A 15,398-nucleotide genomic window follows, 5' to 3' on the forward strand; every position below is an offset into this window, starting at 1 on the left:
TGGGTAACTGTGTTGCAGGCACTCCCTCCCCTCTCCCTCCAGGGGACGGGCCATGGCACCTGCTCTGTGGGTGTGTGGGTGTGGGGGGGGGGTTGTGGGGGGGCTGGCACTCTGCTGCTGCCATCGCAGTGAGAGGAGAATCGCGTGTCCCACAGGGACCAGCAGGCGTGTGTATGGGGGGAGGCGGGGGCGGACCTGGAGCTCGGAGCACAGTCGTCCCGTCAAACAGCCCTGTCGGCCGAGCTGCCTGCAGACTGTGGGTGTGACCCCGAATGATTCAATGATTCGTGGTGTGTTGCGTGGTGTTTTGGGGCAGTTTGTTACGCAGCCTGTGGTAGCAGCCGTCGTTGGTGCAGCTGGTAGTGGGAGTCCGGTCCTCAGTCACGCAGCCCTTGGCAGCCTGAGGGCCGGAAGCCATAGTTGGGAAAAACCAGGCCATTCCTGACGCTCTGCCCAAGAAGGCCTCCCCTCTCCAGGCTCTTTGAGACTCAGATGGAGGCAGTGTTTGCAGGGAAGATGTTACCCTGCTGCTGTCTGCCCAGGGTGGCTTCTGAGCTGGCGCTCCACTGAGCCTGTCAGGTCTGTCCCCTCAGGGTCTCGACTCTTGCTACCGTCTGGTCAGGCCATAACCCTCATCACCTCTGACTTACCACCTCTGACTGAAATCGCCTCAGGAGTCTCCCTTAGGACTCAATAAGAAGACTCACCAAGTGTCTTTTTAAAAATGGGCAAAAAGTCATAGCAAACGCTTCACAAAAAGGTCTACAAATGGCCAACAAACACACCAAAAGATACTCAGCATTATTAGTCATGAAGACACAAATTAAAAGCACGACGAGCCATCAGCACACGTCCACCAGAACGGCACCAAATGTTGGCAGGATGTGGAACGCGTGGGCCCCGGATGTGTTGGTCGGAGCACAAAATGGTCCAGTCACTTGGGAACATAGTTTGGCAGTTTCTGATGAATTAAAGCTCATCCTTACAAAAACAAACGAAAAGAAAACCAAGTCGCTTATCACCTGACCTGAAATTCCAGTCCTAGGTACTTACACAAGATGAAGGGAGACGTGTCCACACAGACACTGGGACAGCCACTGGGGAGCAGCTTCACAGCTCTTACAAAGCGAAATGTGTCGTTCCTGTGGGACCCAGCAGTCTCCCTCCTCGATGTCCACCTACGAGAAATGAGTCCTTATGTTCATTAAAGAAATCTGCATGCAGATGCTCATAGCAGCTTTTTGCGTAATAGCCCCAAACTAAACAATGCAGATGTCGGTCCTCGGGTGAGCCCATCGTGTCCCCACACAGGGGACTGTGTTACTCAGTAATAGAAAGGAACAAACTGCGGAGGCACCGAGCAGCATGGATGACTCAAAACCATCATTCTAAGTAAAAGAAGCCAGAAAGAAAGGGGACATCCTGGTCGGTTGCATTTTTACTAATTTTTTTTAAAATTTACTTTTTATTATTTTTTTTAAATTGGGGAATATTGGGGAGCAGTGTGTTTTTCCAGGACCCATCAGCTCCATGTCAAGTTGTCGTTTTCAATCTAGTTGTGGAGGGTGCAGCTCACTGGTCCATGTGGGGATCGAACCGGCGACCTTGGTGTTATGAGCACTGTGCTCTAACCACTGAGCCAACTGGCTGCCCTCATTGTTACTAACTTCTAGGATCGGGAGAATAATCGATTGCCATGCCAAGCAGATCAGTATTTGCCTGGGGCCAGGAGGTAGCGTGGGCCAGACTGCAAATGGGCTTGAGGACACGTCTGGGGGGTCAAAACGTTTTATGTCTTCGTAGGGATGTTTACATTGGTCCAAACCCGTGAAAGTGTCCACCTAAAGTGGATGGATTTTATATGTGGCAATTATGGTCAGTGAAGTTAATTAAAGAAAACTCTGTCGTCCCTATGTCCTCGGGAACCAGTGCTGTAAGGTGGACCTCTCCAAACGACCTTTCTAAAACGCCGCTCGGACTGCATTCCTCTCCGCTGGGAACCCTTTGGGGGTCCCTCTGACTTTCCAGCGTCACCCCCCAGCTCCTGGCCCCTGCACAAGCACGTCCACAGCCCCTGGTTCTGCGTTTCAGCTTCAGGGGAAGCACTGGTGTGACTTCACCAGTGTGGTCTCTCTGCCCCGGGGGAATTTCATGCCTCTTCCAGGAAGCCATCTCATGTCACTCGAACTGTGGCACTTGGCATCTGCAATTGGATGTCCTGCTTATCTGTGTGAGGCCCTGTCCCACCGTGAGCAAGCCCTGTGTGAGTGGGTGAACATGACCTGTGAACGGGGCACGCATGGCTGACCCAGCCTGGGGCCGGGGACATGCCAGCTGCTCCGTGAAGTTTGCTGAGTGGCCGTAGGTGTCTGCACCTTCCCCGTGGGCTATTCTGAGTTCGTGGCTCTCCACAGAGAATTGCCCTCGAGGGGCCCAGTTTCGCTTGCCATCACCGAGCAGCACAGTTCTGCTTCCTTCATTTGTGTGTGTCTTCTGCCATTTCGTTTAGGGCACTGGAAATTCCAAGGCCCTCTGCCCAGGTCACAGGAAGGTTCTATTCAAATAGGCTTTTCTCTTGTACTTCCCCCAAGATGGCATTTGGGAAAAGGAAAGAAAACTGTGCTTTCGCTTTGCCGAGTCCAACTTAACAGAAAAAGTATGACTTCAGCCACGGTTTCAGTCTGATTGGGAAGCAGGCCGTTTGTAAAACCCTTGTCATCACTGCCAGTGAGAACAATAGTGCCAGCAGTGTGTGTCACGTGCCAGCTCTGTGCTGGGCCTCTGGAACAATCAGCAGCGAGTGAGCCCTCTTCCTGGGACCCCGCCCCCACCAGGGGGTCCCAGTAGCAGAATGGCCGCTGGGTTTGCTGTTTCACAGGCAGAGTCCTGCGGGAGCGCACACTGAGTGTTTTCCTGGCTATGGACAGTCGGCCTTGAAGGTGGAGAAGATTTGGAGACGCAGGAATGAAAAGGGAAAGCTGTCTGGTTAGAGATAGTAGGACAGCACCCAGGTCAGGGCCGGGGCTGGAGCAGGGAGCTTCGGTTGACTGGGGAGGTCGGGCCAGAGCATGGTGGCCCTTTAGGAGTTGGGGTCCTCGTCACAGGGGCCCTCGGACAGTCCTGAGCTGGTGAGCAGAACGAGCAGTGGGTGTTCAAGTAAAAGCAGAGGGTGAGGTGTCTGAGCGACACCTACACACGAGTGCAGGAAGGGGACAGAAGGGACTCAGGTGTTCTGTCTGTGTGGCACCGTGCAAGGTTTTAACCCCCCTCCCTCCTCCTCCAAGCCCCTGTGGCTCTGCAGCCTTAGTTTGAAATCCTCCCCCAGACACCACATTCACTGACACCTGGCTCTCCCCGCCTGGCCTCTCAGCTCCCTTGAGACAGGACTTTGTTCTCCAGTGGCCCACATCCGCTTGCTCCCAAATACACCAGCACCAGGGGAAGTCCCGCTTGCTGATTTGCTCACAGGATTTCCTGGAAATTAGTCTCCTCGGAGAGAAAGGCTCCCACCATGTGCCTGGTTACATGGGCCACTGGCTTTTCTTGACGGGGAGGGACGCTCACATTGGGTTTCTGGTGGTTCAGGCTTGGCCCGCCTGGACCAAGGGAGATACTGGGCATGGAGCGCTCCCGGAGCGCACTCCCCTCCCCTGGTTAGTTCCCGCTAAACGGTGTCACCACGGAAGGCCGGAAGGCGGGGGCCTTGGGAATGGGAAGTGGCCGTGAGGAGCGCAGGGAAGCTGAGGTGAACACCGGGCTGGGAGTTCCCCTGAGTCACTTCCTCTGAGGGGCCAAAAGCCCAGCAAGTTTCCGCCCAGGTTCCGCCTTTGGGGACAAGAGAAGTTGACCTCAGCAGAGTCTCCCCGAGGTCACGCACTGGAGGACAAGGACCCTGGTCCTGCAGCCTGCGCGCCCCGGGCCACTCGTCAGCCCAGGGAGCGTCCGGGTTCTTCCCTCTTGTTCCCCGTGGAAACTGACCCTTGCTCTGCATTACTCTCTGCCCCGTTGGCGCAGGAGGTGGACTGGTGACAATGAGAGGAGACCTCCCCCTCACCCCCTTAGGGGACTTCTGCCCTCTGAGGGTTCCAGCCCCGGGGCTCTCAGTCCTGTGGTAGCCTGGGGGGGGGGGGCGGGCCCGCATCATCCCCATGCTGGAGGCCCCCCCCCAGCCTTACCAGTCCGAGGAATTGTGTGAGGGTGACGCAGATCAAACTGCACGACTGGCACCTTGTATGTGAGTTGCACATCGTGTTAGTTTTAAAACATGGCTGCGAGTTCTTTGCCACTCTCCTTATCACTAAAAGTGGCCTGTGTTTCCTCTCCTTGAATTTGGGCAGCGTGTGACTACTTGTACCAGTAGAGTGTGACAGACATGTGAGTTCTAAGCTGGGTTATGACAGGCCATTCGGCTCCTCCATCTGTCACTGGGACACTTGAGCCACCAAGTGAGAAGTATGGCCTGCTGAGACCCTGTGCTGGAGAGACCCCGCAGGAAGACGCTGACGCTAGGAGGGGCCCAGCCGAAGCCCAGGCATGGAGCGAGCTGTCAGGCCCCTCTGCTGAGCCCTGTTTACGACTCAGTTGTGAGAAAACGTGTGATTATCGTTTTAAGCCACTGAGTGTGGGGCTGGGTGCTGGGAAGCAGCAGGTCCCCAGCACAGACGTGTGGGCGTGGCCGTCTGCGCACAGTGAGGCTGTGAGGCTGGAGGGCCCCAGTGCTGTGACAGTAGCTGCAGCCATGCAGCCCACGGCACGGCACCGCTGGCAGAAGCTGTTCGTGAGGGGCCGAGTCATTCTCTTACTGTTCCTCATGACAGAAACCGCTCGTTTCCTCAGCCTAGTCAGGACCCCACGCTTCTCAGTAGGAACTTCTGGACAAAACAAGACAGAGAACACCTTGGTCAGGCCACAGGTCCTTGTGAGGTGTGGACAGACGGGAAGCCGGCGTCCTTGTGGCCCCTCAGTCCAGCACAGAGCATGTCACACAGGTGCGTTTCCAGAACCTCACAGCCATTGCGTGGACTTGGGATGGGCTCCAGGCAGGGTCCAGTGTCCAAGCTGCCCTGCAGCCATTTCCTGTCTGATTCTTCCTCCCCAGTCCCCCTCCTAGACTGGAGTGCTTTAGGGCAGACACTCCATGCCCCAGCCTCACATGCCCCCGGTACTCAGCAGCAGCAGCGTAGCGTCTGCTTGCGGGGTAACTGAATGAGGCTGGGACGCGCGCTGACCCTCCTGGGACCTGGTGTGTCCGTGAGAAAGGAGACCTGCCCCGTCTTCACGCCCAGTCCTGTCTGTTCTTGTCTCCGCCCCACACCCCCCTCCAGCCCACCTCACCCGCCCGTCTTTTTGCATTTTAGAGAAAAATAATTCTTTTTGGAAAAGACTTTGACCGTCTCCTATCTATCCTTGAAAAGTGATTATTTGGAAAACTCCAAAATAAACGAAGGCAGACCACACTATTTAAAGCAACTCCTTTTTGGATCCAGGTCACAAATATCGAGCCTGAACTGTATGTAGTTGCCCCCGGTGTGATATAAGCGCATTTCATTTATTCGGCCAAGATCAGCTCCCTGCGGCTCCTGGACCCAGGCGTGGGCCCTGGCACGAGAGAAGAAAGGTCGAGCCTGGCCTCAGGCTGCGACGTTACAGCTTGGACACTGCATGCTTTGCCTGTTGTTGTAGAAATACTCCTCTCCCTGGGAGTGTGATGGAGGCCAAGAGAAATGTCCGTCCTGTGGTGGTTCGGGTGCCCCGGGAGGGTTTGGGGAGACAACGCTGCCTGGCCTTGGCGGCGCCTCTGCGGCCCAGGGCGGCGTGGGAGGGAGAGCACGTCCCAGGGAAATCCTAGAGCAGTGGCTCCAGCTCCGGCCGGTACCTCCTCTGTCCCTGCAGGTCCCCTGGCAGTCCAGTCCCCCAAGGAGAAAACGGCCAGAGAGGAGGCGGTGCCGGGAGATGTCTCCGTGGAAATGCCCATGAGGGAGGCTGGGGAGGGAGGTGGCCGAGGCCGGGAGGGCGGTCAGACCACAGCGCAGGCTGAGCTCGTCACGGTAGAGAGAAGGAAGGTGTGTGCAGCCCCCGCAAAGGTGATGGCAAGTCACGGGGTCAGAGCCACCCTGCCGAGGGGCTGGCTTTCAGAAGGCACCCCTGCCGTGCTCAGCCTCCGGGGGAGCAGCCTGCAGGGGCGTGGCCTCAGTGCCCAGTGGGTGCTGCGCGCAGGGCCAGTTACGCTCCCATAGGAGGTGGGTAGGCGCGCAGGCTGGCCGGTCCCAGGTCCCTTAGCGGGCACCCGAAGCAGCTCTCCTTCCCCTGCCCCTTTGGTGACAGTTCAGAAATACCAGTTATACGTGACTTTTTCACCTGTTTGCAGCTGTTCGTACAACCTGATGCAAAGCATCAGTCATTCCATATGTGGACAGAAAAACAGTGAATGCAGTTTCTCCAGGGACCCAGAACTGTCCCCTTTCTCCCACGCACCGCTCCTGCCTGCTGCCAGCACTGGCATCCAGGGGTATGGTCCCCTGACGCTGTGCTTGCCCAAGCACTGGCTTGTTACAGGCCTGGCCTTGGAGGTCAGCTGGTTGGGCCCCACGCGTCCTGTGTCACTTTACACACCATGGGCACCCAGAGTGAGGGGCCAGGGATTTGGCTGGCACCGAAGCCAGGTCCAGCGTGCCTCTGGTGCCACAACTTCTGATCCATACACTGGGTGATTCCTGAATTAAGGCGCTAGCCGAAAGCTACATTCCCGGTGTGAACTTTGTTTCCCACCCGTCAGAAGCCCCAGAGTAAATGGCAGGAGAAGACCAGAGGAGATGTTTTCATCTCCGCTCCCCCTGTTGTCCTTACTTGGGGACCGCAGTACCAGGGCAGCACTGCCAGAGCCGCCGCTGAGGCCTGCCCCTGTCACCAGGTGTTCGCCCCCCTCCAGTCCACGTGCTCATTAATCCAGTTTAGCCACGGGGCTGCATTGCAGACTTTTCTCTTGCAAGTGAAATTCACATAAAATGACCCATCTTCAAGTGAACAGCTCAGTGGTGTTTAGTATATTCAGTGTTGTGTAACCACCACTTCTGTGTAATTCCCCAACATTTTCCTCTCAGGGTAAAGCCCTGTACCCAGTAAGCTGTTGCCACCCCTCCCCTCAGCCCTGGCAGCCACCCGTCAGCTTCCTGTTTCCGGAATTACTTATTATGGACATTTCCTGTAGTGGCTTCTTTCACGTGGCATCATGTTTCTGAGGTTCATGCATGTTGTAGTGAGTGTCAGTACTTCATTCCTTTCGTGGCTGAATAATGTTCCATCATTTGTTAATCTATCTGTTGACAGACATTTGAGCTGTTACCACCTTTTGGCTGTTGTACCGAATGCTGCTGTGAACATTCACGTTTCAGTATTCATTGGAGTCCCTGTTTTCTTTTCTTTGGGTATGTACACTTAGAAGTGGAAATGCCAGGTCACCTGGTCGTTCTATATTTAATTTTTTGAGGAACCACCAGGTTTCTGCAGGGGTTGTACCATGTGACGTCCCCCTGGCAGCATGCGGGGGCCCAGCACGTAAGAGGTTAGAAAGCTGGATCAATGGCTCACAGGATGAGGAAGTGGCCTCTCGGAAACATTTTCTTTCACATTGTGCACTTTCACTTTCACACACAGCTTAACACTCAAAAGTGCCGGGGAGGGAGGCTCCTATCAGTGAGGCAAACAGAAATTCTACTGGCCCCACATGTCATTGTGAGTCACATCCCGCCAGGCTTGGAACTCGGGCTTCAGATTTTCTCGGCCACTTCCCGGTGAACCAGCTCAAGGCGCTGCTCTCCAGCTGGCAGAAGATGACCGACTGTGAGTTTGGGTACATCCACACGCTGGCCCAGGACTATCTGAAGTATGTCCTGCAGGTACCACAGCCCGGGACTGGCCCCAGCAGAACGTCCAGAGTATTGCAAGCTATTGCCTCTTCCGTCCAAAAGGAGGCGGAAAAGAATTTGAAGCCCTGCTTGGACAGTTTCGATGTCATGTCCGTAGATACTGCCCGGACAATATTCAACCAAGTGATGGAAAGGGAGTTTGAAGACGGCGTCATTAACTGGGGAAGGATTGTGACCATATTCGCATTTGAAGGTATTCTCATCAAGAAGCTGCTCCGGGAGCAGATCGCCCCAGATGTGGATACTTACAAGGACGTTTCTTACTTTGTTGCTGACTTCATAACGGAACACACGGGAGAATGGATAAGGCAGAACGGAGGCTGGGTACGTGTGAGGGAAAGTCTTCATGGGTCCTTACTTGGAAATAGGAATTGTCAGTGTCCTTGCTAATTACACACACACACACACACACACACACACACTCACTCCTAAGGATGGTATTTTCAAGCACCTCTAAGCCATCTTCTGAATCAGTGCAAAGCCTAGTCTAGGACTTAGCATGTGCTAGGGTTGTCATGACAACGTAGACTTAGCACTGAATGACAGTTGGGATTAGATGCTGTTGTATTTAGGTATTTATTATGCTGCAAAAGGTAGGTGTAAATTTTTGCAACTTCATTGCTTACAAATTGATATTTTTTCCAGTTTTCTAATATAATAAATTCTGGCTGTTTAATGTACTGTACCACCGGCAAGAAACTTTATTCAGGAATTTCTAAATAAAAATTCACTTTATTATTAATGCCTTAAAAAGCCAGGACCTATATTAGAACACATGTTGACAAGGGGCCTTCCACAGCATTTCTTTGTATCCCAGGGTACTTAACACTTAGCTTTTTAACAGCGCTCCTGTCCCTTTGGATTCTCTCCCCAGCTCCCGATCCTGTCCCTTCCCTCTCCCCAGAGGTAACTACTCTTTACCAATTATTTTACATGTAAAACATGTAAAAACATTTCTATTGAATAGATCCATAGAAAATACACATAGTACTTCCTTTGTAAAAATGTGTTATATGCATCAGTAGGACATGGCACTTATTCTGCTTTTTTTCCCCTCGAGGGTATTTAAAATAGTATTTTTTAAACATGTGTGCTATTGTGTGCAGATGCTGTCAAATGTCGGGCTGTTTTTGGCTGATGGATATTTAGGTTATTCCCAGACTTTGTCATCATAAACGAAGCTTCATTGACCATCGTTATTCATGCCTGCCCTGTGCTTGGATGGTTTTCTGGGCTGGATATTGGGGTGTAGAATGGCTGGGTCGTGCTGTCTGTAAATTTTGAATTTACTAGGTATTTGCCCTCCAGAATGGTTTTATCAAATAACACCCCATCCCAGCTTCTGAGAACATCAGATGTCCCCCGCCCCAGCTGACTAACACTGGGTCTCAGCAAGCTCATAACTTCCCCACTGTGTTGGGTTAAAAAGCATGTATCTCATTCATCTCGTTGTTGAGTTCTTGTTTCCTTGACTACTGGTGAGGTTAAGCATCCTTTCATGTTTCTGACCATCGGCAGTTCTTTTTTTTTTTTTTTTATTGGGGATGGGGAACAGGATTTTATTGGGGAACAGTGTGTACTTCCAGGACTTTTTTTTTTTTTTTCCAAGTCAAGTTGTCCTTTCAATCTTAGTTGTGCAGGGTGCCATTCAGCTTCAAGTTGTTGTCCTTTCAGTCTTAGTTGTAGAAGGCTCAGCTCCAGGTCCAGTTTCCATTGCTAGTTGCAGAGGGCGCAGCCCACCATCCCTTGCGGGAGTCGAACTGACAACCTTGTGGTTGAGAGCCCATTGGCCCATGTGGGAATCGAACCGGCAGCCTTTGGAGTTAGGAGCATGGAGCTCCAACCGCCTGAGCCACCGGGCCGACCCCCATCAGCAGTTCTTACTCAGGCAATTGCCTATTTCCACTCTTTGCCCATTTTCCTATTATTTTGTCCTTTTCTCATTGATTTGTCGGAATTCTTTGAATATTCTGGATACAAATTCTTTATACATGTGAAAGTTATTTCCTAATCACCGTCTTTTAAAACTATAGCTGCCTTCAGCCGTTATAAATGCAGTCATATTGGTTAGCCATCTGCATTTTGTTTGAGGCCCCGCAGCCCAATGCCAGGGCTTAGTGGCACCACTGCCCTTTCTCAGTCACCTTCTCTTCCTGGAACTCTTCTAACTCAGCCTGGCTTGGGGCTGGTGAAGCCTGAGAGATCCTCGGTCCTTTTTCTTTCTGGTTGTTGCGGAAGCGATGCAAAGGGTTGGTGGGAATTCCAGCTCCGCTGTGCGGCTTTCCAGCCGGGACAGATGCACGAGTGCGCGAGCTGTCTGTGGGCCAGGGCTGTGTTCCCAACGCCTGGTGGAGTGTTGGGAGCACAGGGACAGTGACCGTTGTTACTGTCAAGTTGAACTTCCTAGCAGTAAATGTCGTGAGCTCCTGGAGCCCATAGTCAGTGGAGGGTGTGGAAGTGTCTCTGAGAATGTCTGGAAGCGTATGTGTTTTTCAGGGCAGGCGTAGGTCTGAGTGTGGCAAGGGGAGCCTGACTCGAGTGGAGATGTAAATACACACGTGTGCCCGCACACGCACTCTCAGACTTCACAAAGTCTGTAGGTAGGTTTCAAGCTCTTGACTTAGGTCTGAGACATGATGGAAATACTGCTTAAGATGTCATTTCAAAGGAACCTCATTAGTCCTTTCCCAGCTCACGTGACACTGATTCTGTTCCTGGAAGGCCCTGTTTTCCAGTCAGGATGCACTGGCACGGCCACCAGTACCTTCTGTCCTAGTGTTGTTGACAGATCTGCTCCAATGAATGAACTCTGTCCCGAGTGATTCATTTCAGGGGAATTGGCAGTCATACGCCTGTGCTACTCCAGTCAGGTGGCCCCACAGGAAGAGGCGGAGAGGACAGGCGTTTTGCAACTTTATCAAGACACCAGCACCCACTTCTCACTTTCCACCCTCCTGAGAAAACTCGAAACAAATCACTGATCGTGACGCCCAGGCTCTGTCATCCTGTGTCTTGTCCATTTTGCTTGTCATTGACTCCAGACTCCAACTAGAGAATCCCCATCATTTCATTAAAGTGTAAACGTGCCCGGGGATGTTAGGAAAACTCGAGAATGTGGCATGTGAGGACAGCATAGACATGCAGGGCACGGACGGCTTCCTGTCCGGCCTGCGGTGCTCACTGTGTGACAGGCAAGAGTCAGGGAACTTGGCTAAGCTGCCTTCCCTCCCCTGCGGAATGAGTGTAGACTACTGCCCTCTATCTGCTAGGGCTGGCGTGAGGCTCACGTGGGTCAGTGTGACACCTGCAGCACCTAGAACAGTTTCTGCAGATGAATACTCAACACTTGTTAGTCTTCGTAGCAGAAGTACTGCCTCATTTCCCTGAACAAATATATTTAATCTCCATAAATTATGATTGACTACAGTTGGATATTAGTTACCATCTAAAATAGACGCCCTAAAGAGAAAAAATAAGGCACTGCAGCAGTGATGGGATTCAGGATCTCCTCATTTTTCCTTTCTCATTCTTAGCGCCATGAGGTACTTCCCTCCCTCCCTTTCCTTCGTTTGCTGCTTCTCCTCTCTCTTTTTATTCCTCTACCACATTTGTCATGATTTCCTCCTGTCCCCTCTGCCCATCTGAAGTGCTGAATGGCTGGGCTCTCACAGGATCTGATAGGAGGTCGAGTGCTATTTTTTTCAGCATTTGCGATACAAGAATGTTCTGAAAACCCAGCAGAAAGCGCCGAGATGGAGCTCATCCCAGGGCTGAGGATCGCCTTTGCTTTGAGTCAGGTGGCGTCCCTGCCAGTGCCTGAGCTGGAGGAGGGGCTAGGGCCCTGAGCCCTCAGCTCCAGGCAGGAGTCTGCCTACTTACCGCACCTGACTTGGCACAGGGCCTGTTGCACAGAAGGTGCCTGGCAAGTATTTGCTGATGGAGTGATTGAGTGAACGACCATTGGAACTGACATTTGAATCCTAGCTTTCCCGTTCCCTAGGGGTGTGATCGTGGGTAAGTCACTGAGGTAACCTAAGACTCAGGCTCGTTACATAATGAGTATTGTGATGTGACGTGATACATAATTAATGTAATGTAGACAATAACACCGACCTTAGAGGGAAGTAGTTCTATACCGGTGCTTTGTCAAGTGTCAGATGCAACTGTGAAGTGCACGTGGGCAACACCAAGTTGGCTGCACACACAGCGCGTACAGCTGCACTAATACTCAGAGAAGCCCCTCTGAAAGCAGGCGTGTCCAGAGTCGCTGCTTGCCACTCGCGCAGCGCACAAAGCCTGAGTCATAAGTAGGTTTTTACAAAATGTTTACGATCATCTTGCTCTAAATAATGGCCTGGTCAATTTGAGGCAAATAAAAGTCCATACAAAGACATGTAGATAACTGAGTGAGTGTTCAGTTTGGCAAAGGCGTTTCCCAAAGGCGTAATGGGGAGGTGATACAACCGAGCATATTCTGACATAGCCTTTGATTACACACATTTCAGGGCCAACTTCTTCTTCTATTTCTTTTGAATTTTAACTTGCGATTTTAAAAAGTCACGTAATGAAAAAGCAGGTGAAGTATAATTCAAGTCTCCCTGTGGGTCCTTCAGGAAACCTCCCTAAGTGCCAGTTCTCTGACCTTGGCGTCACCCTTGACGCCTTTCCCTGACACCCCTCATCTAATTCATCAGCAAATCCTGTTGGCCGCACCTTCGAAAGACTGGGTATCCAGGGCACCGGGGCCGCTTTCCTCTCCCTGGACTACGCCAGCGGCCTCCTGCCAATTCCCTGCTTCCTCCATGCCCACCTGTGGGCCATTCTCCACAAAGCAGACAGAGTGATCTTGACGGCTTGAACTAGATCCTGTCCGGACCTAATGCAAACCCTCGCAAACACCCTTCATCCTGGGAACAAATATACCAAGTCCTGAGCCCTGTACACAAAGCCTTATGTGATCTGGCCCCCAAGAACCTCCCTCATCTCATTTTCTAGGAATGGCTCTCATCCCTCCAGTGTCTGCATAAGCTAAGCACACTCTGCCTCAGGGCCTTTGCACTTGCTGTTGCCTCTGCCTGGAAGCATCGCTTCCCCAGAAGTCTGCATGGCTCCCTTCTTCCCTTCACTCAGGTTCTGCTCCGAAGTTGACTCCTAACAGGAGTCTTCAATCCTCCCATCTCAGATAGCGCCGCTCTATCCCTGGGCCCTGCTCTGTTCCCTTAACTGTTTCCACGACTGGACATCACGTCACGTATGTATTTGCTCATCTGTTGACTGTCTCCGGGATGAGTGAGCATTTAGGCTCAGTGAGGGCAGGGGTCCTGTCTGCTGAGTGCACAGGGTGTTTGTGGCCATGTGCCCCAGTGTCCAGTAAGTATTTCATGAATGCATGGTCACTAGGGAAGCGGGACCATCATGGTACTTCCCTACAGCTTAAAGCAATCCTCAGGGTCTTCCTTCCTTTGCAGTATTGATACGGGATATTATTTTGTGCTTTAGGCTTTCTTGAAACCAAGGTAGCTCAATTTAATAAACTATTCCCGGAAATAACCAGATCTGGGCATGCTTGTATAATACTACATTACTGACAGTGTATCGAATCCTTATTTGTACATTTATTGTCAGATACAAATAGCATCATTAAAAAATACTTTTGAAAGAGGAAATACCACTCCCACCACACTAACACGTCTGTATGCAGACATCATATGCAATTAGTTACTTACGAGTTTTTTCATGTGATATTGTTACAAATATTTTCAGCATCTCACATATTTCATGTTAACATTTCTAATGCCTGCAGAATATTCCACCAATTTTAAGTGTCGTGATTTATTTAACCGATTCCCAATTATTAGACATTTGGGTGGTTTTCTGTCTTCCATTTTTAGAAATAATACTTCAATACTGAATATGGGTGTGGACCTGTTTCCTTATTTTTCAAAATAAAAGGGGAGGCTGGATGACCTCAAAGATACTTTTCAGTGAGGATGCCCAGTAATCGGAGATCGTAATTAGTCTACATTCTATACTTTTTTTAAAAAACTGATCAAAAGGAATGAATTGTAATAGAAAGAATCAACAACCTTTTCATAGGCTCAGAGGCACGGATTTAATCTGGCTTTATTGTGAGTCCACGAGTCTCAGCACAAGTTTACAAACATACATGTGTATTTCAGTGCCAGACAACGGAGAGAGAAGAGAGGGAAAAATGAGGCTTTTCTGTCCTCTGCAGCTGTACTACCCCATGTGGTAACCACTAGTCACGTGTGACTGTTGAGCAGTGGAAATCTGTGAATTAAGATATGCTGTGAGTGCAAACTACACATTGGATTTTAGATTAGATACCAAAAATGTCAGATGCCATGAATTCCATAGTCCTTCCATATTGAAATCATAATATTTTAGATAGATTTTAAAAAGTAATTTTGCCTATTTTGCCTTTTAAAAACGTGGCTACTGAACATTGAGACCCACAGAGCGCAGCTCTCGCTGTCTCTCTCTTGCACGTGCTGCGGACCGTGGTCTGGAAGCGGCTAGGGAACGAGGACCACAGAATAAAACTAGTGAGAGGCCAGGAGAGGAGCCACCCGCAGGAAGTGCAAGTTTCTCTGCTTTTTATTGCAGCAAAGTTAGTCTCCACTGATTTTGAAAATGTGTTCTGTCATAGGAAAATGGATTTGTAAAGAAGTTTGGACCCAAATCTGGCTGGCTGACTTTTCTGGAAGTTACAGGCAAGATCTGCAAAATGTTCTCTCTTCTGAAGCAATACTGTTGACCTAAAAGGACACTCCGTATTGTGAAACCTGCCTAATTTTCTGGACTCTTGCAAGAGGTATTGCCAGCGCATAGTACTTCTACTTCGAAACAAAGAACTTTGAAGATGCAACTCGACAGTCCTGAGTTACAGGAATTTGGTCCCCATTTCACTGAATAAATATGAATTTGTGTCTCTAATTTGTGTCCCGCCTGGGAGTGCAGCTGGGGGTAAAGCTCGGTCCAGGGGACAGGTTCCGGGCTAAGGGGACGCGGATCAGGAAGGCAGTGTCTTTTCTACCCCAGGGCCGATTTTCTTAGGGTGTGCCCATTACCCAAGTTGTTTTCTGTCACCATCTGGATTGCACAGTGAGTCTGCCTCTCACGCCCTGTTGGCGCCCCTCCCGCCAGCCTTCAGTCTCTGGCCACTTGGAGTTGATGGATGTAGCAGCCAGATACCAGGATACAATCAGGTAAATGATTGAATGCTGAGCCATTGTCACACTCTCCATTTAAACAATTTCACGAATTAGAAAATTGTCTTTCGTTAGACCAGTTCTGAGGTCAGCAAATCTGACTGCAGTATGACAGCTCCAAGCCTGCCTCTGGGTCTTCCCACTCTTCCTTCTCCTCCCACCGCACACTCTCACCCGTGGGGTTCCCATTACCTTTCCCAGGAAGATGTAGATGTCCCATTTCACTCTTGAGGAAAGAGGC

At 51.0% G+C, this 15,398-nt stretch overlaps 1 protein-coding gene across 6 annotated transcripts; it reads left to right on the forward strand.

The window, feature by feature from the left end:
• The first annotated feature begins 127 nt into the window (after window positions 1-127).
• BCL2A1 (BCL2 related protein A1) lies at window positions 128-14,882 on the forward strand. 6 transcript variants are annotated; one of them, XR_012491252.1, is made up of 5 exons: window positions 128-4,988; window positions 5,893-6,062; window positions 7,327-7,424; window positions 7,654-8,249; window positions 14,596-14,882. XR_012491252.1 is itself a non-coding variant. In XM_074317694.1 (3 exons), the coding sequence occupies exons 1-3, from the start codon at window positions 4,394-4,396 to the stop codon at window positions 7,483-7,485; spliced, it is 924 nt and encodes a 307-aa protein (XP_074173795.1). In that variant the 5' UTR covers window positions 128-4,393; the 3' UTR covers window positions 7,486-7,834. The 6 variants fall into 6 exon arrangements, 3 of the variants coding, with proteins under 3 accessions (XP_074173795.1, XP_074173794.1, XP_074173796.1); XR_012491251.1 differs by lacking the exon at window positions 14,596-14,882 and having other exon boundaries at window positions 5,893-7,424; window positions 7,654-7,834; XM_074317694.1 differs by lacking the exon at window positions 14,596-14,882 and having other exon boundaries at window positions 7,327-7,834.
• Window positions 14,883-15,398: the final 516 nt, after the last annotated feature.

The sequence above is a fragment of the Rhinolophus sinicus genome, linkage group LG13 (genome assembly GCF_036562045.2).
Source record: "Rhinolophus sinicus isolate RSC01 linkage group LG13, ASM3656204v1, whole genome shotgun sequence".
NCBI lineage: Eukaryota > Metazoa > Chordata > Mammalia > Chiroptera > Rhinolophidae > Rhinolophus > Rhinolophus sinicus.

Bases quoted from the DNA above. Each gene is read 5' to 3' on its own strand.
- BCL2A1 (XM_074317693.1), top strand. From the start codon at position 4,394: ATGACAGGCCATTCGGCTCCTCCATCTGTCACTGGGACACTTGAGCCA. The intron at 4,989-5,892 runs GTGCGTTTCCAG...CTGTCCCTGCAG, and splicing joins GCACAGAGCATGTCACACAG to GTCCCCTGGCAGTCCAGTCC.